The sequence below is a fragment of the Anser brachyrhynchus genome (assembly GCF_964034855.1).
Source record: "Anser brachyrhynchus genome assembly, chromosome: 2".
NCBI lineage: Eukaryota > Metazoa > Chordata > Aves > Anseriformes > Anatidae > Anser > Anser brachyrhynchus.
The window spans coordinates 472,576-496,367 of record NC_137695.1 but is presented as its reverse complement, the minus strand read 5'-3'; the positions used below and the strand labels follow the sequence as shown (position 1 = coordinate 496,367).

The window sequence follows — 23,792 nt, the reverse complement described above, 5'->3', positions numbered from 1 at the left end:
CTGCCCCGTGGGTCCCCCCTGCTGGGCGCGGGGCTCGGCGTGGGGCAGGGCCGTGCTGCGCTCCAGGAGCAGCCGCAGCCCCTGCGGCCGCGCTCCCAGCCCCGAGCAGTGCCTGTCTCCTTCCTCTCCAGCCCTCCTCCTCCTCCTCCTCCTGTCCTCCTCTCCTCTCCCGCTCTCCGCGCCCCTGCTCCCGGCACGGGGGTCTGTGTGCCGGGGACCGCCAGGTGGAGACAGCCGCCCGCCCGAGCCCCCGCCCCGACTGCTGCTGCCGCCGGCTCCTGCTCCGTGGCCTGTCTGTCTGCCTGTCCGCTGGCGCCCCATCTCTGACAGACTCGTGTCCGTGTTCTGAGTATAACTTGCCAAACTCTTTATTCTTTCGATATTTGCAGATATGTGCCACTGTTTCCAACTTTTCATCAACAAAAAGGCCTTTCCAACTCCTTCCAAATTAGAAGATCCAGGTGGTTACACACGGCACCTCTGTACAAATTCTCTCACTTTTCATTGCCTCTCCAGGGCCGGATAAGGGATGGGCACTGGGATTGATCTAAGATTAGAGGCTCGCCCGCCCTCCAGCCAGCATGGGTCCCCCCCTCGGAGACACGCAGGAGCCTTTTAAATCCCCCCAATGTAAAGTCTAGGAAGCGCTGAGACGGCCTGCGCCTGCACTTTAAGCTGGGACATTTCTGGGCCTGCTGGATGCTGTCTAGGCACTTTCCATGCTCGGGGATGCCAGGCGGACGACCCTCATGGGATGGGAAGACCTGCAGACCCGCCGGGACCGGGCGACAGCAGCGAGTGGAGCTGGATGGGCCAAAAGACGCTTTGCTGCTGCCTGCGGGAGCTGCTGTTAGCGCCTGCGCTAGCACTCGGCTCCTTCCTCCCTACTGCACCTCCTGCAGCCTGCATGGACTCCTGCTCCTCCTCCTCTTCCTCCTCGCAGCAGAGCAGCCATCTATGTCTCTTTAGTTTTCTTCTCTTTCAATCTCTTTGTTTTGTTCTGGGCCCAAAAGCCAGTGAATTGGTGTCCCAGGCGCGTGGGGCTCGTGTCCCTTTCTGATCCAAAGCACATGGGGCGCTCCCGGACTGAGGGGGTGTGTAGGACGCTCCAGAGAGACGCTGCCGCTGCCCTTCTGCCATTGTTGTGATTCTGAATGTATTGATTGTGCTCCATGCCGTGTATGACTTGATATTTTCCTCTGTCTTAAGCACTTTGAATGAGTTCTGCTCAACAGACTGTATATTTCATATTGTATTTATTGGAGTTTGCTCTTACCGCAGCCGCCTTCGGGGGCTGGCGGGTTTTGCTCTCAACTCTCTAGACGTGTGATAGATATTTATTGTCCATGCTCTTTTGTAAGGGGCTGGTATCTCTGCCCGGTGACCTGTGCTACTTTGTATGGTGCAAGTGTGTTAACAGAATAAATCTGTTGGATTAGTAGAGGTGTGACTTCCTTTCACTGCCTTAGCCTCTCCTGCTTCCATCCATGCTCCACCTGCATCCCACGCCATCTCTGTCTGTCGCCATGTCCTGTGTGCCCCGCGGGAGGGGGGTCAGAGGTAGCCCCGTTCTGCTAGGACAGCTCTGCCTGCACTTGTGGGGGGACAGGACAGGCTGCGGGGAGGCCGGGGCTGGAGAGTCCCCAGAGGGGACGGGCAAGGTGCTGGCTGCTCCACGTGCGGGGAGCCCTGGCCCGGGGGAGAGAGGTCGGCTCGGGTCTGCGCTGGCAGCCCACGGGGGATGGCGGGGCCGTGCGTTTCCCTCCCGTCTCCCATCTCTAACGGACCTGTGTCTCTTCTCTTCCAGTCTCGAAAGGGCGCGGACCCAGAGCGGGAGAAGAAGGTGCCGGAGTGTAAAGCGGACAGTATCGGCAGCGGGCGGGCCATTCCCATGAAGCAGGTTCGATCCCCCTCCCCTCATCCCCACGTCAGGGCAGGCTCCCTGGGTCGGGGCCGCGAGGCCAGGGGTGCCTTCGCTCAGCACAGGACACGGGGGTGCGTGGGGCAACCCGAGTGGGCGCCCGGGGACCACGCGCCTGCCTGGAGCCGAGAGCACCCGTGCCGGGGCGCAGGCGCTGGGAGCGGGGAGGGGGCTGCTGCGGCCTGCAGAGCAGCTCCAGCAGAGGGCATCCGTGCCCCGCGCCCGCTCCCTGGCCCCCGCGCAGCCCCCACAGCCTCTGTGCTCTGCTCCGCTCCGCTCTGCCCAGGTGCCCTCTGGCAGGAGACAGGGGGCTCTCCTCCTCGTGGGCAACGGCACAAAGCAGCGAGCACGGTGCCCGTGAGCTCGTGTGTGTCAGAGGGAGGCAGCTGCTCGTCCCAGCAGCAGCGCGTTCGGCTCCTGGCTGTCGGGAAAGCTCAAGCCACCTGGAACGGCCCCAGAGCGTTGCCTGCCCCTGTCTGTCAGCCAGAAAGCGGCAATCGGTAATACCTGGGCGAGCGAGGGAGCCAGGCGGGGCGGGGTGGCTGGATGGTGTTCTTGCACTGCTGGCAAGGCTGATCCGCACACCGCTTGGCAGCACCTGGCCATGCCTCTGCCATGCACTCTGTGCCTGCTCTTGCGGTTCCATTTTTCTTCCCGTGGCCCCAGCTGGCCTCTCTCTGCCCTGCCTACCCACACGCTGCCCGAGCTGAGCTGCTGTGCGCGTGGGGCCGGTCCCATCTCTGTGTCGCAGGAGCAGGGGGGTGGGAGGATGCAGATTCCACGTCCTGAGTGGGTACCACCTTGCGCTGAACGTACCCTGGGGAAAGAGACCTCGGGAAGCACCCAAGCAGGACTAAGGGTAATGGTTTTAACCTAAGTGGCTAGGTTTAGATTAGAAATTACAAAGAAATCCTTCCCTCTGCGGGCGGTGAGGCCTGGCGCAGGCGCCCCCAGGAGCTGTGGGTGCCCCATCCCTGGCAGTGCCCAAGGCCAGGCTGGATGGGGCTGGGGGCAGCCTGGGCTGGGGGCAGGGGGCCCTGGGCATGGCAGGGGGGTTGGAACCAGCTGGGCTTTGGGGTCCCTTCCCACCCAAAGTGTTCCATGATTCTGTGACCTGGCAAGGTCAGGGTGACTGAGGAATGGGGTACTGGGTACACAGACGGGACACTTTGCCACCACTGGAGCTCCTCCGTCTTGCTGCCTTTTTCCAGTCCAGCAAAGTGTTGCCATGTAGTGATAATACAGCAGGTTTGTGCAAGGCAGGATTGGGTCAGAGCCATTGGGACAGCGCTCAAGACAGGGCAACAGCACTGGAAGGGAGCTGTGTTGGAGGGGGAGCATGCTGAAGGGTGGCCGGGGGCAGGAGGGGAGCAGGGGCAGGCAAGCGGTGCCGGGCTCTGGGCAGGGGCTGCAGGGCCTCGCATGGGAGGCTCTGCTTCCAGTGTGCCAAGGGTGCAGACAGCCCGAGCATGGGCATACCGGTGTGTGCTGGGTCATGTCCCTCTGGCCACGCTGCCCTCCTCCGGTCCCAGCAGGGCTGGCTGCCCCTGCTCGCCCTGCAGGAGGGGCCATGCGCTGGAGGCGATGAGCGTGCCTGCTCCGGCACCACCGAGCTGGCGGGTTGCGAGGAGCACAGTCCAAGCCCTGTCTCCGTGCTGGGTGTTGTGCCTTCTGGCTGCGCGTCAGCGTGGCGCAGGCTGGTTCGTGGCGGCAGCGCCTCTGCGCTCTGATTTTGAGTCAGCCCAGCGTGACGGCGGGGGAAGCAGCGGCAGAAGCTGTGCCCCAAGGACGGGGAGGCTGAGTACAGCGGCTGAAGCCTTGAGTGAGACCTGACTCGGCTCCCCCAAATCACGCTGCTGACTGGAAAATTGGATGACTGCAGGAGGTCCAGTCTGATCCTGGAAGTATTTCCATGTCCTTTGGTTTCTGGGCCTTTGGGTTGCCTTTTCCAGGGTTTCCTTTCAATCAGCAGGGCAAGATGCTTTCTTTACCTGCTCCTGTGTCTCTGTGTGTTGCTGACTGGGCCTGGCCTTGTCAGTTCTGCTGGAGTTTGCAGTGTTCCCGAGTCATTGTGGAGTCGTTTCATGCTGTGGGCAGAGCAGTGCTATTACTGTGTTGAACAAGTGGAGACAGGCAAAAGCCTAGGTCTGCGAAAACAAGCGTGGGCTTCACTCCTGTGCTTTGCAAGAAGCAGGTGCCCAACAACCCATCTGGTTCAGGACCTCTGTGAAGCGGCCGGTCTGTGCAGCAGCACCTCGCTGGCAGAGCCCGGAGCAAAGTGCCGCCTCGCCAGAGCTTGGTCCCTGCCCGGGGTGAGGAGCGGTGCCTCAGGCAGCCAGAGCTGCGGGAGCTGGTTTTGCAGAGGAGATCCTGGCAGTCTTTTTACAGGAGCTTTCACCGATGCTGGGGGAAGCAACGTTTTGGCTGTCAAAAGGTGGGCTCTGGTTTATGTTAATGGTTCTCCCTCCCAGGGCTCTGGCGGATTGTGTTGCACCATGCTGGAGTTGTTGCCCCTGGGGCAGTGCTAAGGCCACAGGGCACGGCTGTGACCCGTCTCTGGAGATACCTTGGCACTCGGAGACTGCTGCCTCCCGCTGCTTGAATTAAATGGCTGTTCCGCAATACCTCTGGAAGGTACGGAACTTTGTTCCTGAAGGAGAAAACAGGCCGATACCCTTACGCAGGCTGTGGGGGGATGAGGTTGGTGTGAACACAAAGCGCAGTAGGTACAGAGTGATGTCAGAGTGCTGCAGGTCTTCACCATCCCTGCTGTGCCATCAGCCCCCTCCCAGTAACCCCCCCAGGAGAGAGAGGTGACTTATCATCAGTGTGAACAGGAGCACAGACCTGGGAGACGCAGCTCCATACCACAAAGATTCAGGGCAGGTGATGATTGCTCTGCTCTCCGATCCGGAGCTGCCCTTTCTGGAAGCTTGTGGAGATGTCATTGCTTGCCATCTCTTTGAAGGGCAGTGAAAGATCGGGGACTTTGGTAAGTTTTACATGTTGTGGCAGTCCTGCCATGCCATAATAGAGCAGAGAGCCAGTTACGCTGCAGAGTGACGAACATGCAGAATCTTCTGCCTGGGTGCTTGGCCACTTTCAGACTGCCTCACATTCCTCAGCACGTGGATGCACTCAGTTTCACTGTCCGTGTCACTGACAGAGATGTTAAACAGTGGGACCGGCACTGTTTAACATCTTTGTCGGTGACATGGACAGTGAAACTGAGTGCACCACCAGCAATGTGTGCTTGCAGCCTAGAAAGCCAACAGTATCCTGGGCTGCATGGCCAGCAGGGCAAGGAAGGGGATTGTTCCCCCTCTATTCTTCTCTCGTGAGACCCCATCTGGATCCCTGCATTCAGCTGTGGGGCCCCCAGCACCAGAAGGACATGGACATATTAGAATGAGTCCAGAGGAGGGCCACAAAGATGATCAAGGGGATGGAGCACCTCTCCTTCACAGACAGGCTGAGGGAGTTGGAGTTGTTCAGCCTGGAGAGGGGAAAGCTCCAGGGAGACGCTGTAGCGGCCTTCCAGTACCTACAGGGGGCTGCAGGAAAGCTGGGGGGTGACTCTTGGTCAGGGGGTGTAGGGACAGGACGATGAGTAATGGCTTTAAACTAAAAGAGGGTAGTCTAGATTAGATATAAGGAAGCAATTCTTTACTATGTGGATGGTGAGGCACTGGAACAGCTTGCCCAGAGAAGCTGTGGATGCCCCGTTCCTGGAAGTGTTGAAGGCCAGGCTGGATGAGGCTTTGAGCAGCCTGACCTAGTGGGAGGTGTCCCTGCCCATGGCAGGGGGTTGGAATTAGGTGATCTCTAAGGTCCCTTCCAACCTAAACCATTCTATGATTCTATGTGCACTGCATGGCTAATGGCAACAAATGCTGTGCTTGGGGTGCTGCAGCCACCAGTAGATAACCTAGGGAGTGATTTAATTCCTCTGCTTGGAAGAACAAGCCTGGTGCATGCTTAAATTACTGAAAGATAGTTGAAGTCGACGGATGATGTGCAGCAGTAGAAGGGGTAGGTGTCCTGTGGCTTCCCTGAGGCCGTGTCACTGTGACCAGTGATCCCTTCCTGAGCTCTGCGGGAAGAGGACTGCAGTGCGAGGGACTGCGAGCAGCCGTGTTCGGTGCTCAGAGCTTTGGGTTTCTGCCCAGTGCCCAGGCTGATGGCTGGGAAGGCTGACCACAAAGTGAGAGGCCAAGCTAGGTGTTGCAGAATGGAGACTGCTTGACTGAGGAAGGGCTCCAGGAGGACATGTGCTGCCGTGGAGGTGTGGTGGCTGGCTGTCGCTTGTCTCCTCCTTCAGCACAGCTGAGAACAGCTCGCTGGGTGGCCTGCTCTGTCTCACTTACACCCCACTCACATCTATGAAAGGTGGAAATGCGCGATGGGACGGGTGAGGCACGTCATGTTGAGGCCCCTCTACACCTACGGTAGCACCTCCTTCCCCTGAGGCGGCAGTCAGCCAGGGCCTTTGCTGGTGTGCAGCTCTGCACCGTGCTCAGGACCCCTTGGCTGGTGATGTCCTTTTGGTTATACGTTCAGGAGGTCTTGCAGGATTGGAAGAGCTTTTCTGTAGCTGGACGCTTGTCTTTGAGAATTGGGTTAATTAGGCCGGGAGACTAAGCTTCCCCAGCTGTTTGTTACCAGGAATGAGCTCCTAATTGCACATGCACCAGATTCTTTCTGGGAACGCTGTACTGAGTGCACAGGCAGCCCGGGGGGGCCCAGGTCCCTGGCCCGGCTCAGTTTGGGCCACACACTCCAGCAGGGCCCAAGGCGGGTGGCTCCTCCTCCTTGGGAGCTGGGATCATGCTGGGAGCTTAGATTACATTTAAATTGCCATTTGCATTTTCCAATCAATACGCGACTTTACAATTAAGTTTGGTGTTAAAATTCTTAGCAAAAAGTGAGTGGAAGGGAGATTTGTGGAGTAAACGAGTCCTTTGGGGGCCATCGCTGCTCCCTGCTTCATTACGCTGCATATTGCTGCTGCTGCTTTTACTGTGCTCCACCACAATCCAAACACAACAGAGAGACGGTCGTACTGGCCGACAAAATGCAGGGGAAGGAAGGAAAAGTGAGGAGAGGGAGAGAGGTGGGCTCTCTCGCTTTTCATCTCCGGCAGCTTCTTTCCTTCCCATATGACTTCCACGCCTGGGAGGAAACCTGTGGAAGGGTTGCGTCTTGTGCACCTCCCTGTGAGAAGCAGGGGGAGCTTGCGGAGCAGCAGCGTGTGCCATCTGCACGTGGCCACGGTGCAGGGTCCCTGCGGGGGTCCCGGCTGCCTGCAGACATGGCCAGGAAGTGCACCAGGGCACACGGGGCACCTGCGTGGAGGGGATGAGGTCTGCCGCAGGGTTGTGCCCGCCTGCAGCACATCCTCCTGCGTTTCACCAGGCTTTGTCCTCCTCTTCGAGCTGTCATGGGGGTTTTCCTCCACGAAGAAACAGTTCTGCAGATGCTGCTGGGCCAAACCTCCGCATTCTGCCATCAGAAAAGAGAATCATAGAATATCCCGAGTTGGAAGGGACCCATAAGGATCATCGAGTCCAACTCCTGGCACCGCACAGGTCTACCCAAAATTTTAGACTATGTGACTAAGTGCACAGTCCGGACGCTTCTTAAGAAGCATTTGGACTTGAGAAGATGGGTGGCGGAGTGGGTGACCTTGATGCAGCCAGCATGGCAACACCATTAAAAGCTGGAATCCTCCCGGCTGCTGTCCCCTGCCTCTTAATCTCTAATACAGCAGCAAAGAACAAGTCTAACAGCTCTATCCCTTGATTCAGCTGTTTCTTGCAAATGTTTGGCCTTAAGGGCCCCTTCCCCTCCCCCCATTTTATTAGATGTTTACTTAGACTGTGTAGTTGCTCCCAATTTTGGATTCTTGTGCCTTCTGGCTTGAAAAAAATGGGCTGCCAGTGCTTGATTCTCTGTTTCCAGGTCTGGTTTTGCTTGTGTTTTCAATTTGCGAAGTTCCAGATTTGTAGCTGAACTAACTGCCGCTGAACTCTTCTCTGCAGACAACACATTGTGGGGGCTCGATAGCGATTGCAGCAGCCTGAAGACGTTAAGTAGGTAGTTCTGTGGCACCAAGGTGTATCGAGCTGAAGACACCTGAAGGAGAAGAGAGGCAGCTGGAGTTCTTGGTTTGTAGTACACGTTGGCAGGTCAGACTCTAGAACTGAAGCAATTTTAAAGCCAGAAGGGATCATTGTGCCCATGAGTCAGGGAGTTGCACCCAGTGACTTTGAGCCAAATTTGTGCCTTCAATCTGGTCTAGAGCAGATTTGTATGAAAGATACCAAACAAATGTTCTTAGATACAGAGAATCTACCATTTATCTAGATTAGATGGTGTAATATTGAACCGTCTTTATACGTGAGACTTTATAAGCGAGAGGAATAAACATTTAAGCACCCCGTGTGGGAAATGCACAGCCCAGCAGTGGTGCCAGAGAAGATGCTTTGTGTCCGTGGTAGGCCAGAACCAGAGCAGAGCAGCAGCGTCCTGGCGAGGAGCAGTGCAAGTGCCGCACGCTGTGTGAGAACAAGGCCCGCCAGGCACGGGGGGCCTTGGTCTCGCCTCCGGGCCCGGTCAGGCCTCACGTAGGCCGCTGCGTCCAGGTCTGGGCGCTGCGCTTCGGGCTCTGGCACAACTGGAGACTCCCTGGGGCGAGCGGGCTCACCTCTCGGAAGGATGTCTGCGGTGCAGGAGGGACAGACTTGTGACTGCGAGGCCAGAGAAGGGAAGAGGGAGGGAGACCTAACGGCAGTCTTCAAATACGTCAAAGGCTGCTGCAGAGAACAAGGGGCTGCTCCTTGTGTTTGCTGCGGCAGGACAGGTGCTGTGCTGCCATTTCGCCGGGGAGGTGCAGGAAAGCTCCGGGCTCAGATCTCCTGCAGGAGCGCAGTCTGCATCCCCGCATCCCCGGCGGCTTTTGTGAAAAGGTTGGAGTAACGTGGGCGCACCTGAGCCTGCCTTGAGGGGTGGTGGGGGCAGGTGACCTCCAAATGCTCTTCAGCTCTGTTTCACTATGACAATACCGCAGCTGGAGGTAATGTCGTCTGCCCCATCTGACCTGATATTCTGCTGCTCCGCCGGTTCAGTTGCTTTGTCACCAGCAGTGTTACACTGGGAGCTCAGGAACTGCTCCGTGATGGCACTTCCAGCCAAGGGAGCCCACCCTGCAGGGGGGTCTGGCAGCCTGTTCCTAGGTGCAGGACCTTGCATGAGTTCTGCTAGAATCCACGCTCTTCTCAGGAGCCCAGTTTGCCGAGTGATACAAAACAATTTGTGTTAATGACCGGTCACCTCCAGTGATTTACTCTGTGCAGTTTCTGTGTGGCCTTCAAGTTTTCTGTTCTTGTGCTTTCCTTGGGCTCATTTAGGGAAGACATTGACTAAATAGCATGAATCAAACACAGATTGGTTGGACCTCTATACAAATACTTATGCTGGACATGGATTTGCCATTTCTGATTATTTGTGTTCTCATTTGTGATTATATTTGGAGACCTTTCACTTGACCAAAATGTTTTTACTCCGTACATTAATGGCTGTATGGATTTTGTACAGTTGGATTTTAATGTATGTGCTGCTCAGTTAATATCCTAAATAATGCTGTGTCAACACAGCTACCATTGCCATCAGATATTGTGGTCTTACCGAAAGTAGTGCCACACTTCTCTGATGACCTATTTCCACGTTGATCGGCATTAGTTACACCGCTGTCCCCTCATTCTTCGCTGATCACTTCTTGTGCTGGCTTTTTGACCGTTTTGCCCAGTGTAAGCGTCTGGCTGGCTGGCCATAATTATAAGGGTCATTGCTTTTCCCCTTGCAGATCTTGGCAAGGCATGAGCTTTTGGACTGCTTCTATGTTTTAAGGCATGTTAAAATCAGCACCTTTTAAACACTGCTGAGCAAGCTCTTCAGCTAATTCTCAGAGCTCTTGAAGGCAAGGGATCAGACCCTGCCACCAAAACAGTTCGGCTCTCACCACTCTGCTTCAGCTTCCCCTTGTACGAGCAGGAGGCTTTTCCTTTTCACACTGTTTGCTTCCCGAGTACTGAGCATAAGTGGTCGTGGAGCACTTCTGCCTTTTCTGCATCATTTATCGCCGATTTCATGGTCATGTCTGTGCAGCATTGTTACCCCAGCGTGTGCCAAACCCTACATTGTTTTTGTCGTGTTTTTCCATTGGGCAGGCGCAGCAGCCTCAGTCTCTAGGCAGTGGGATGAGGCCCCCAAATATGCCGAGGCTGGCAGGACAGAGACAGTCTGTCCAGGTTTTTGAGGAGGTGCTGGCCTGGGGCCCAGATTTTTGCCACGTTAGGAACAGCCAGTCTTGACGTCTGTTCAGACAGTGCTTTCGGAGAGCCCAGGCCCAGCAGTCGGTAGATGCAGTTTTTTTCCCAGACTCTTGTTATTCATCCATTTTGTCCCCATGCTGTCCTTTCCTCCCTGCCAGCAGAATACTTGATGTTCTCCCCTTGGTCCATGCTCCAGCACCCTTGTGCCTGGCTGGTCGCTCTGTCTTCGGTCTCCCTCCCCACCTCCGGTCTTACCTGGTACAGTGTCAGGTCCTGCTAGAGGCAGATGTCCTGGGGAGGCAGAACTGTGATGGGGAGGCGGTTACAGAGTCATGGAATCATGGAATATCCAAGTTGGAAGGGACCCACAAGGGTCACTGAGTCCAACTCCTGGGTCCCCAAAGGACCACCCCAAAAAAAACAAACAAAAAAAACCCAGATCATTCCTGAGAGCATTGTCCAAATGCTTCTTGAACTCCGGCAGGCTCGGTGCCGTGACCACTTCCCTGGGGGAAGGTTAAGAGGTTGCACCTTTGAATGATGGCTCAGATCCACAGATACTCGTTTTGGGTTGGGCTGGTAGGAAGAGGGAGCTTTTGTCATTTCAGCATGACCATTTCCAGACTCTAGGAGTGTGCTGTGCCTGAAGACCACAGGGTTGGTCTCGTGTAACCTCCTGGTGGTGAAGTGGGGTGAACAGACACCTCAGCTGCCCAGGACCTGCTCTGCCTCTGAAGTGTGTCCCTAGCTCCATTTGTTTGACACCTCTAAGGAAGAATTGCAAGCAGGCAAGGGAATATTTATCCCTTGTGAGACCCATGTATTAGAGTGTTGTTCCCTTGCCTGTCCTAAATTATTCTTTCATTGTCCATCCATCTGTGCTTTTTATGGCAAAAGGTGGTCTGGGAGCACTGTGGTAACAGATCAAGGATTATCAGCTGGTGGTGAGGTTAGCTTCTGCCTTGTTTTGTCACTGTTCGTCAGCATCAGAAGAGGTGCCCGGAGGGAGTGATTTGGGACACGAGGGTGTGTGATAGATCCCCCGGAGGACCTGGGGTTCAGAACTGGCACGTGGAGACCCTCATCTCAGAACGGTGGGGATACATGCTGGGGTTGGCGAGGGAACGGCTGTAGTCCTTTTCCTACCAGTCCCAGGGAAGATGCTGTTGGGAGGCCGACCTAGATGTTTCTGGAGTCCTGATCTTCGTATCTTTTCAAAGATAGTCTCCTACAAGGGGTGATTCTGGAGCTGAGTGGGAGATACCCAGATGAAACAAGGTCTAAGACTCTTGACACTTCTCTTTTAGGGCATTCTCCTCAAACGCAGTGGCAAGTCACTCAACAAAGAGTGGAAGAAGAAGTATGTGACATTGTGTGACAACGGAGTCCTCACCTACCACCCCAGCCTGCATGTAAGTACTGCACTGGAGCTGTTTGAGAAGCGGGGTGGGACAGAGCAGGCTCTCCTTCGTGCTACGGCTGCTGCTGCAGATCCTCTCGCAGATGCCACAGTTGCAGAGTTGCTTAGAAAGGGTTTGGCAGCCGATGAAAGCTGCTGACCCTGAGCAGGGGGTTCAACACGAGCCCGCAATAGGGCAGGCTTATACAGCAGAGTTGTTTTTTATCAGTCTGGAGAAAAAACCCTTCCCTTTCATGAAGGCTGTCTCTGCTGTGCCAGGCTGGGTGGGAAAAGCTGATAGGAACACGCTCTGCACAGAATTACGCTCAGTAAATGCGTCTTTCTTTTCTGCGTTTCCCCTGCTCAGTCCATTAAAGCAGAGGCTGCTGCCTCCCTGCATCCGGGGTGAGGAACAGGCAGACAACTCCTTGCAGCCACATCTGATGGTGCCATTTGGGTGTGGAATAATTTTCCTGGCTGCTAGGTATTGGGTAATGGAGATGAGGTGCCTGTGCAGAGCCTGCCGAGCTGAGCTGTCACTCGATGCATCTCTGATCCTCTTCACTGCTTGGCTCAGGCACACAGCTGCCTCCCCATCCATCTCTGTCGCCTCCCCACTGTGGGGCTAATGACTTCTTCCCCATTCCCTCTTGAGCACAGTTTGCTGCTGAGACAGCGAGCCGCGGACAGGCACACCTGTGACACCGAGACCACAGCACCCTCTGCAGAGGCCGCGCTGCAGCGGGGCAGCCGGGCTGCGCGGGCGGCACGAGGCAGGGCTCGCTCACCGAGCGGCTGAGCAGGGCGTGCAGCGCTCACAGGGGCTCAAGGACAGAGGGCTGGGAGTTGCAGCTCCTGTGCTTCTTCAGTGCCCCGGGCTCCTTGTTCCTCCGCGATCTCCTCAGACACGGAGGTGTTTGAGTGCCCTGAGCCTCACAGGCTTCCTCCTGCATCTCTGGTTCATGGGCTTGTGACACTGAGCCTTCCGAGCCTACTATCCGCATGCTGGAAAAAACAGTCATTGCATTTCCTTTCCTTAATTCAGGAAAGCTTTGAAAACAGTTGTTTGGGTTTTGTTTGTTTGCTTGTTTGTTTTTTTTCCTTTTAGTCTTTGTTCCTTTTACCATACTGTGTGGTTCTGCAGTTCCCTAGCTTTGCAACCCCATTTTTTGGTCTTTATAGACCCAAACTGGGAGGGAATGACTGCTGCTGCTGTCCGCTCTCTGTGTGTGCTCACACACGTGTATGGTTTATCAGGTTTCCATCAGAGACATCGTAAGCCATTGTTTAAATCAGCTGTAGAGGCAGAGTAATTTCTGGGATGTTGTTTTACTGCTCTCAGCTGATGCCGCTGCACACTAGGTTTGTCTGCTCTTTACACCATTTGTTCCCCAGAGGGTAGTCTAGTTTGATGTCACTTGCTTTCCTTAGTTTGCTTCTTCAGTGTTTCGTTTCATTACTGCGTTGCCGCAAGCAAAAATCTGTTCTGCTTCTACCTGGTGCAACTGGTGATCCACAGTCCATTGCTAAGAAAGGTACAAGATGGGCCTCTCGTCCCCTAGATTTCACTGAAAGCTTTGAACCTTGCACCGAAGTAAGTAATGCCCTGTATGTTTCCCCATATCAGGGCCTAGTTATTTGTGCTGCTTGCTGCCCAGCTCTGACTCCTGCGAGGACAGGAGATCTGCGTGCTTCCTCCTTGGCATTGCCTCCCTGAGAACTGGGGAGAAGATTGATGACACCCACAGTTGTGTTGCATTTTTTTGGTGACGCGGACGAGCTCAGGCTTTGGTGAGCAGTGTGGGGCTCTGATGAGCAAAGGCTGCTCTGCCTTGCCTTGCCTCGCTTTCCCTCTGGGTGTCCAGAGTGTGACCTGCTTGGAGGGCCCAGATGCAGGAAGGCCGCCTGGAGGGAGAGGTGCTTCAGAAGATGTCCCATTTTCTGGAGTGAGTTAAGAGATGCTGTGGTGCTTTTTTGTCTCCGGCGGCACGAAGCAGGTTTCCATGCCCTTTGACAAGATGTCACAAGCAGAGCGCGTTAAGGTTGAACAGCCTGGGGCAGCAGCAAAACCTCTGCTCCCAAGGCCGGGTGTGTGCTGCTTTGGCACTCCCACTTGTGGCAGCAGCTGTCGGTCCAGCAGGCAGCTGCTAAGGCAAGCTGCTGGCAAGAGCAGGTATACGGGATCCTCAGCGGAGGAGGCACGCAGCGTCCTGAAGGTCCCTGAGCCCTGTCACCCCCCTTTTCCTCCGCCTTGCTCAGGGTGCGCATGTACCGCCGCGTGCCTGGAGGTGGCAGAATTCAGGGGGCAGCAGAGGGGGCCGCGAGGTCATGGCTGAGTACAAGGGGAAGAGGGTCTCTCCCAGCCCCTCTCAGGATGTTCAAGCCCCAGAGCATTTCTGTGCTGCTTTTGCGTTCCCAGTGGCTTTTCCTTAGCAGGATTCAGGCATCTCTCCTCTTCCATCTTGCTTCTGTCCTGTCCCTGCCCCACTTGGGATGGGAGGAAGGCCCACAGGGGTTAGCAACCTTTTTTTTTTGTTTCAGTGGAGATATCTGCCCCACGTGTCTGTGCCCCATCGGGTGAAGATTACTGCTTGGCTCTGGCTGGGTCATACTTCTGATTTCACCACCCAAAAGCTTTCTGACAGGGCTATTCATCTGCTTTTGAGTGTTTATCACTGTGCTTGCTTCAGGATCTGTATCTCGGCACCTCCAGTCCCACTTGGACGTGTCCTCACTGGGAGGCAGGCTTAGGCTGTGGGTTTGCAGGGACAGGTTGATGGGGAGTGCTTCGGGAGCTGTGTCCAGCCCTGAACCAAGTGCTCTGCGACTTCGCAATGGAAGCGTGTCAGCCTCAGCTAGAGGCTCAGACGTGTGCTCAGGTCTTAGGGAGTTGTGCATCCGTCCCTGCTCCCTGGTGCTGCCTCCTTTCTGGAGCAGGCAGCAGCTTTAGAGACTTTGCAAGCAGGACGTCTGGAGCTGGAGCTGTGGGCAGCAGCTCTGGCTGAAAGCAGAAGTGGCTGGGGGCCTGTTGGCTGGATTCAGCACAGATTTCCTCATTGCATCTCTATTTCTCTTACCTTTCTCCATGTACGTTAAGCGACAGGAAAAGAACAAGTTTTATGAGAAGACTGGTGCAGTTTCGTATCACTTCCCCAAAGCCTTGGAGAGTAAGTGCTTCTGCTCGTGAGGAAGGCGTATGTGGTTCAGCCCAGCTTCACTGGCCAGGCTGTGCTGTGCTGCACAGAGCTGGAGAGAAAGCATCTCCCATTTTGCAGCCAGTGGAGCCATTCACACAATCACCTTCTGTTAATTCTATCTGCAACATCAATTAAATTGTTTGTAGAAACTAATTGAATGTGGCTTAATCACACATCTTAATAGCTTTCCACGCTTTGAACTCGTTGTTAATTCCAGTAATAAAATGAAATGAGAGAACTGGCTGGGTAATTAGCGAGGAGGCTTGGGAAGAAATTGCTGTTTTATAGCATGTAATAAAAGCAGTGCGCTGGTGACCGCTCTCTCCGGCAGGCAGCCGGCTAGCGCAGCAATTGTGCTGAGTTAGGGAAAATCCTCCAGCCCCTCCGAGATTCCCTGCCCAGGGGTGACACCGGGCTCCCACCCAGCCAGGAACAGCTTGGAGTAACGTTTGGCTGGGGTGGTTTTCTAGGAACTGCCCGGGGCACCAAAGGGCACGTGCGTGTCTTGACTGACTTTTAAGGTCAAGTCACCCAGAAGTGGGAAGCACAGAAGGGTGTGCTGCAATGCTGCCACGTCTCTTGGACCTGCATTGAGAACTGAGTACCTTTACGGGGGTCTGCAGGAAGAGAAGAGTTCAAAACAAGACTCTGAGGTGCTGCTGAGCGGCGGCGACCCATGCAGACAGTCACCTGGGACCGCAGAGCATTGCCTGCGCAGCCCTCTCTCACCCGCTTCTTGGAGTCCAGGGCTGGGAGAACGGTTGCTCTTAAACCGATCTTCTTCATGCCTTTATCTCGAGTTTGGAAGCAGACAATTTACACAGGCACCAGCTCCAATTTAATCCTCTTGGTGACCTCCTTGTGAACTGGAGCAAGCCCAATGCTCTCTGCGGCAGCTGCGGCCTCACCCCAGACGGTTGCTGCCTCGCATCTCCCCATCACGGCGTGCGCCCCCGGAGCAGGGAGCCAGGGCGCCCGGACCCCGCGCTGGGGTGCGCCTGCACCGCGTGGCCGGGGAGCTCCCTGCAGAGCCCACGGGGCTGGGCTGCCCCTCCCAGGGGTCTGCCCGAGAGCCAGGCAGGGCCTCCCCGGGGCTCCCTGCAGAGGTCACAGCGCCCTGGTCTTCTTTCCTGTCCAGGCGCGTGGGGGATGCTAGGGGAGGGCTGCAGCATGCTGCGGAGCAGGGGAAGGGCTGGAAGGAATGGGACAGGACATGGCTCTCAGGACTGGCCACGGGTCTGCACCCTGGTTTTGACTAAAAGGTGAGGTGCTTTTAGGAGACGGGGCAGAACACCATTCGCAGTCTGCACGTGGAGTTCTTGGCTGTGCAATAGTCTTCCAGAAGGAGGGGTGAAAGCACCAAGCCTGGGGTAGCTTGAAGCCATGTAGGTGAATGTGTGAGAGAGTCGTGCTGAGTTGTTTTTTCTGGGCTTGAATTTCGCTAGCTGGGACCTGAGAGGGAATTTCCAGTTATCACATTACCTGCACTATAGTGTGCTACAGTATTAGCTGCTACATCTGAGTGTTGTGATTAAAAAGGCAGCGAATGACAGGAAGGAAGAACTGCCTGCCACCTGTGTGCTCTTTTGCACCATCTAGTCTCTGATCCCCAGCCAGGTTTTCACAAACGGGCTTGTCGTGGCCTCTGAGTGCCCCTGGCAACATCCCAACCTCGTTCGGTGGGAGCTGGCTGGGTCTGGGTGCTGGAGGAGATGGCTGGCACTTCCCTGGGGCCAGTCCCAGCTCCCTAGCTCATCGTGGGAAGAAGGCAGATCAGTGCCCAGGCTTTGCCTCCGTTTTGTCAGAAAACATCTGGCTGCGGACGCTGGCAAAGAGTCATAGGGTCTGCTGCTTCTGACCCACCTGGCTTGGTGCTTCAGGGGAGTGCCGGGGAAACCAGCACGTGCTGAGCTCCCGGATCACCTCCAGGCTGCTGGCTGTTAACCAGCTGCCACGCTGATAGTTGGATCCAGGTTTTGGGTTTGAGTGAGTGAGTGAGAGGGGAGCTGAGAGCAACTGGCCAGGGCAGGGCTGATCTTGAATCGTTCTGCCTCTCTGCTGTAGGACTACATGCAGAACGTCCACGGGAAGGAAATCGATCTGCTGAGAACTACGGTGAAGGTACCGGGCAAGCGGCTGCCCAGGGCAACAACGGCGGCAGCGCCCAGCGCGAGCCCCAAGGCCAACGGGCTGGCGAAGGAGCGGAGCAGCACGCAGCTCACGGGAGGCACAGGTAAGAGCTGGTGTGGGCGCAGAGCTGGCGTCGCCCCGCGCCACCGGCAGCGCCTGGCTTTGCTGAGCCAGAAGCGAAAGCTGCTCTGGAGTTCCTTGCTGTCACCGCTCTCTGTGAGTGCCCTCCAGGGGTGCTGGCATTTCTGTGCAGACCTCAGGTAAGCTGCCTGCTGGGGCTGTGCCGGGTAGCGTACAGGACAGGAAGGAGTAAAAGGGCTTTAACTACCAGCATGAGCTCCCTGAGAGGAAACAGCCGGTCTCATGAGCTGCTGTGCGCGGAGGGAGCTGTTGTTCCCTAAAACAAAGGAAACCTCTGCCGGGGATGTCTCCTGATCCCTGGAAAGTTCTGTCCTCTTCCTCTTGTGGTCCCTTTTTCCTTCTCGCTTTTCCCTGGGGACGTAGTGGTGCGAGGGGGGTGTTTCGTGAGTTCTGCCTTTCTGGGTGCACATTTAAGAGGCACAACTGCCACCAAGCGTGGGGAGAGGGAGGGGACAGGCCGGGGGCTCCGTCTTTCTCCTGGAGCTTGTGCCACACTGCCTCTGCCCCTCCTACCCCATGAGGTATCACGCCCTGCCCCGGGGAGATGTCGAGCTTAGAGATGTCCTTCCTGAACTTCCAGGGCATCGACGAGTCTCTGCTTTGTCCTTGGGGTACCCTGGCCCAGGACAGATGGTCTCCACGTGCTTTCTTCTTCCCAGAGGACTGCTGGCAGTAGTCTAACAGGGCAGAACATGAGTATCTCTCCACTCTGCAGGATAACGGGAGGGTGCTGATAACGCTGCTGATAATGGAAATTCGTGATAATCTGGTGCTGTGCACTGTGCCACGGAGAGGGAAGTTGGGTGACCCCCTCCTGGTTTCTGCTCAGTCGTGCTCCGCACCCTGGTTGCGTCCTGCAGTTGGGCCTCGCGGGCACGGTGCTCCCAGCTCTGGGGCTCGGGTGCAGCGGGAGGGAGCGCTGGGAGCTGGGGTCCGCAGCATCACGCTCAGCACAGGCAGTGGCACGTGCTGCCATCACTGCGTTCACGTGGTGCCAGCTGTGAAGCAGTAAACCTCTCTGAGCCCATACTGCTGGTTCTGTAGAGCCAGGCTTGGCCTGCAGACCAGATAAACTGCCAGTGAGTGGCTGCAGTTACTGTCTGTTTTGACCAAGGATATGCAGCTGAAAATTCTGCCCGTTTCCTGCCACTGCCCTCCACTGTTCATTGCCGTTCCTTCCCCACCACCACTGTACACCCTCAGCATGCACGAGTTCAGTAACAATTGCACATAGCACTTCTCAGACGTATTTCTAGGGTGCTTTGTCTGATGCTCGTACTTACAGAAGGTTATCAGAACTGTAGGAAGAATTCAAAGACAGAACACAGAGAAGCTTCTGGTGATGGCAAACCCAATGTCCATGTAACCCGGTATCCTGCTTTCAGCACTCATCTCAGCCCCGTTGGGCTCACAAGAGCAGATTGAGATGTGACTTGATTACCGATCCTGCCGCTTGGAAAACCTAGTTGACAAAGTTGGAAAAGCCTAGTTGACAAAGCTTGAGGAGATGCAGTGTCCGGAGGCTGACGTTAGAGCAATTTAAACTTGAGAGGAGATGTAGTTCCCTTTCAGGGAGGGTAATTAAACATGGGAATGGTTTATCTGGAGAGCTGGTGGACTTAGCACTGCTTGAAGCCTTTAAAATGAGATTAGTTATCTTTCTGCAGGATATGCTTTAATCCAACTCGCATGTATAGCTGCATGCATGCATGCATGCAGGGGCTCACACTGGATAGATACGACGGTCTTCCCTCACGTAACATCTGTGAGTTTGAGATGCCCTGTTCACTGCCTTTTCTCTGGGCCCCTGAGCAGAACGTCACTACATGCATCAGCACGGACTCAGCATTAAGACAGCAACCTTAATCAGATTTTTTGTGTCTTGGCTTTGGGTGGCTGTCTGCAGTGGTCAGAAAGGTTTGTGTGTTTTTTTTTTTTCTCCTGGTACACAAATGGGGAGATATTTTTTCTGAAAATATTTTTCAACTTACTCTCATGCCTCCAAGACTTATTGCAGCTCACGATTCAGCCACCGTGGTATGTGCTCTAACATGATAGAAAACTTCTTTGAGGTGACTTGCTCATACGCCTGTGTAATGCAGAGTGCTGGATTTGGGATCAGTAAAGAATCTGCCCTGCCTCAAACTGGCAGGAACTGTGCCCCTTTGCTGCCTGTGGGACTAGGAGCGGGACTATTACTGGGGTCGACCGAGCATCTCTCTTCTAATACATGTTTTGGTCAGCTGGAGCAGCTCAAAATTTCCAGTTTTCTGCCAGTGCCCTGGAATATTGGTGGATTTGATCAAAGTTTTGGAAGTTGCTTACTGAAAACTCTGGGGACTCCTGGGCTGTCTTGGCAGAATGGCCTCTGGCTTTCTGAGCTTTTTTCCCCGTCCATTTCCAACTAGAATGTCCTCTTAGCCTTAATTCCTGTATGAAATTTTATTGGTAAAGAGACAAACCAGAGGCAGGAGAGTAGCTGAGATCCAGCACAGGACCTGTTAATAGGTTCCTGCCTAACTAAGAGCAGGTAACCAGCAGAAGTACCACATGTAAGGTTGAGCAAGCGAGCCCCTCCACGTCGGGAGGTCCCGCAGCGTGGATGGCTGCCGTCCGACCTCTGCAGCTCGCGCTCCGTGCCCGATGCAGGCGTTGCGGGCGGCACAGCGTGCAGCGTGAGTCTGGCGGGCGCCCGGGCCAGGGAGGGGAAGCCCAGCGCCCGGACCTGCGCTGGGCTCAGGAGGCGTGCGCCTCACGCTCGTCTCAACACAGGATCTGCTGTTTGTGTACTGCGCTCGCTGCCTGGAAGACCAAGAGGACAGCTGGGAAGTGCCAGACAAGGGGACTTCCCCGAGAACGTTTTGGATCTGCCTCCCAGGAGCCGCTCTCCTATGTCCAGTTGTTTCAGCGGCACCTTTCTGCCACCTTCCCGTCCTGTCGGTTTTCTCTGGAGCCTTGTTGCAGACTACACGGACCTGCGTGAGCCTCTGAAGTCAGGGTGTGCCCAAGCCAGCTGCCGAGCTGTTGGGTGCTCCTGGCGTGGTTCTGGCTGTGGCCAGGAGTCTCCCGGAGAGCACCCGGAGTGCGGGGCAGGTCGGGACCTTCCAGCGCGCAGCTTGGGCGCAGCCCCGGGGCAGGGAGAGTCAACGTGTGGACAACAGCTCCGAAGTGCCACTGGGCCTCAGCACCAGCATTTGGTGCCTGGTGCTGTGCGTGTCACCGGGGACCTGTCTGGGGCTTGCCGTGGCGGGGCAGTGCCCTGGGGAGGGCTGGCACAGGCAGGGTCTGTGCCGGGCAAGCCCGGAGGAGCGATCAACCCGTGCGCGCTGCTGCCACTCAGCACCCAGGCTGGCGCGGGATTTGAAACAAAGGCCCTAGCGGCTCCTGAGTCCCACTGTGAAGGAATCCCCTCAGTGGCACAGATGTGTTGGGGACAGGGACAAAACCATTTGTGCCTTAGAGCCACCCCTCCTGTGCTCGGGGTGGGAGGGTGTTGTATGTACGTGCTCCGCCTTCCAGTAGTCATCAGCACAAGACTCATTTGATCAAGTGTCCTACACCATCCTCCCTCCTCCTCCAGGAAGCCCGGTGGCCTTATCCTAGGAGACACGTGGGGAAGAAAGGGCACATGGCACTGGGTTCCTCAAAGCTGCAAGTGCACAGGGAGGGAGAGAGAGTGGGAGGGAGGGAGGAAGAGGGGGAGGACTTCCCTTCATGCGTGTCTCTGAGCAAAACATCTCGTCACCGAGACGAGGATATATTGTGACTGATGTGCATGAAGGCTGAGAATATGCTAACGGTACCAGTGATGAGCAGATAGAGAGAGTAAATGTTTCTTATGATTTGTAAAATGTTACTCTTAATTCAAAAACAGTCCAGTAAGCGCTTTGAGTAGCAAAGGTACCAGTTCCTCAATACACCATTAGGGTTGCACAGGCATGAAACGGGAGCGTAGTCAGGCCTTGGTAGAAGGAGAATGACACCGTGGGCAGCCTAAGGTTGTGTGGAGAAGCACACCACAGGGGAGATGAGGCTGGTTGTCAGCTTCTGTGTTGGCGATAGGATTTAGTTAGCTCCCTGGTGGAGGGAGAGGTTGTGTGGAGCTGGACAGGGGTTCAGACACAAAGTGATCTTGCTCACTGATGCTGACTGCGTTACATGCTTTTACCCTTTGTGGCAGTTTCTTTCTGGACTTGGAGTGAAAAGTCAGATGTTTTAGTATCGCTCAGTGAATCTTCTTACTTTACAGTTAAGCATTCCTTGTTGTTGGGGCAAGATGATCTAGGTTGGAAAACTGGCTGTGTTGCGTGTCTGGAGGTGGCGAGTCAAAACGGAGCGGGGAGCACTGGCACCTGGGGGAGACCTGTGGGCGTGAGACGTGAGGAGGGCCAGGCTGGTGCCTGGTGAGGTCCGATGGATCTGCGTGAAGGTGGCCAGTACCGGCGTCCCTCTGGCGGGCACCACTCGGCACCCTTCCAAACGCACCTGAAGAGGTCGCCCATGCTGTTAGATGCCGATGGGGTTCAGCAGCACGAGCCTTGCCACGGTCCCGTCTTATGTGGCTCTGCCCACGCTGCTCTGTACAGCTCTGCTCTGTCCCTGCTCCGTGTCCGTGCCACAGCCCAGCTAGGGGGGAGCTGCTGCCCCCCTGCTCTGCCCCCTGCCCACCAGGCAGGCAGCTCTGGGGAGGGGACGCGGGAGCAGGCGCCGCTTTTGCTTTGCCGTGCTGGCTCTGCTCGTCTGCCGGCCGACGAGTGGGGCAGGAACAAGTCCTGTGGAACAAGTCGCTTCCTTAGGGTGCGTTGGAGTGTACATCGCGTGGCCCATGCCAAAACTCCTCCTCTGCATTGTCCAACTTTCCGTGTCTTAACTTCATATTAAAAGATTTTTTTTTTCCTTTCATACGTTTTGTGATACAGTTAAAAGACAAATCTTCTGAAAAGCAGACCTTAGGGGCTTAACGTGTCTCACCAGTGGATTTATGCCCCTTGATCCAGTGCAGGTCTGGGTCAGCTGAATGCCGTGACCCTGTCAGAAGGTGGGCGTCACTGCCAGCAAGATGCTGGGCTGTTTCCTGAACAGGTAGGGCATGGGATGTGGGAACGAGGCATTTGTTACAAAGCCAGAGGATATTGCTCCTTTTTTCCTGACTTCTCTTCTGCCTGTGCTGTCCTCCTGTGTGTGCTTTTCCAGCTCCCAGCCATTCCTTCCTGCCTCCCTCTCCTACTGGAGACTCTATCCCCTGCTCATTTTTCCTCTTTCGCAGTGTTGTTTGGCAGCTGGCGATGGGCGCCCCGAGCACAGAAGAGGCATTGCGGTGCTCTCATTCCCCACACCTAGTGCTACAGCACTGGGTGCCAGGAGAAGCAATGGCAGCGGTAGTCCTGCTCATGCTGCAAATCAAGCTGCATGAAAAAAGGCACATATATTTACCCTGGTCGTGTCAAAGCCTCACAGAGACTTTGAAGAATCCACCTACTTATCTCGATTTCTACAAATAGAAATGAGACCGCCAGAACCACCCAGGGTAGTCAGAGCATCCCTGCGTCTGGGTTTCTGGGTCGGATGTGTCCTAAAAAGACTTTCTTTGAACTGCTCGTAGAAGTTCTTTACAAGCGGTGAGAACTGTGGGGACTCCTGAAGTCTCAAAGCAAAGGCACAAGTGGGTGCTGGTCTTTGGAGAAAGCTGAGAAAGGGTTCTTGGCAATTGCTGCTCAGTGTTGTACACCCTCGGTCGGGTGAAGTAGTGCTGGCTGTGCTCCAGGGATTTAAACTCCTGTTTTATTCTGGGTTGCAGGACTGGGGTAGGCATTGGATGCGCCAGGCAGGGGCAGCTCCCCCTGACCGCAGCCGGTGCTGAGCCGTGCTCCCCCCGTGGGCTCCCGGCACGCAGCCTCGCGGGGACACGGGGGCCCCTGCACGAGCAGCACTTGCAGCGCCGCCCGCACCGTGCAAACCTGGCGGTGTCTGGGTTGGAGAGGGTACGAGCAGAGTGCACAGATCTCACCGACAGCGCCTGGGGATGCTGCTTTCCGGGTATAAATTGGCTGAGAGCGCGGAGCCTGTTTGCAGTACACGTGGCAGTGCAGGTTCGGGTGTCTCCTTCAGAGCCTCGCAGATCCTCTTCACAGCGCAGCATTGCTTCTCTGCCACTCTTCCTCAGGGATCCCCAGATGTATCTTCTCTGTAGTTCAGCAAGTTCACCCTTTCTGCATTTTTACCTTATCTGTATCTTATTCACTACATGTTTCTGGCTTGAAGAATGAAGGCAGCTTTTATTTAGACTAGATGAAAAAGTATTTTCCAGTGGGGAAGGACAGATGGTACCACAAGAAAAGTACGGAGACAACGTCAATCGTCACGAGAGGCTGGTCCCAGCACAGCTGCAGCCCTGAGCTGTTGCTTTGCAGAGGTTTGTAGGGATCTACTCCAAACCCAGTCAACACAGAGGGAAAACGCATGAAGGCTACTGCTTGAAAATGCGGTGTGTGCAGTGCTGGTGCACAGGCTTATGTACACATGTGACATGGGCAGCAGAGCATGTGAGCCCATTCCTTGGCACCTCACTGGAGCTGGGTGATGTAAAAGGATGCCGATCAGCTGGACACTGGAAAACCTGCTTCCAAATTAGCAGTTGAAGTGTAGGGAAAAGGCAGCAGATTGCTGAGGTC

At 55.4% G+C, this 23,792-nt stretch overlaps 1 protein-coding gene across 3 annotated transcripts in view; it reads left to right on the top strand.

Moving 5' to 3' along the window:
- Window positions 1-23,792, top strand: part of AGAP3 (ArfGAP with GTPase domain, ankyrin repeat and PH domain 3) — a 139,761-nt gene that overhangs the window by 77,965 nt on the left and 38,004 nt on the right. For 2 of the 3 annotated variants that reach the window (XM_080581339.1, XM_080581338.1), the window contains exons 9-11: window positions 1,808-1,900; window positions 11,562-11,666; window positions 16,915-17,083. In XM_080581339.1, coding sequence (XP_080437465.1) covers window positions 1,808-1,900; window positions 11,562-11,666; window positions 16,915-17,083 — 367 coding nt within the window. Of the gene's footprint in view, window positions 1-389; window positions 1,443-1,807; window positions 1,901-11,561; window positions 11,667-16,914; window positions 17,084-23,792 lie in introns of those variants that run through there. The other variant, XM_080581340.1, reaches the window with a different exon arrangement.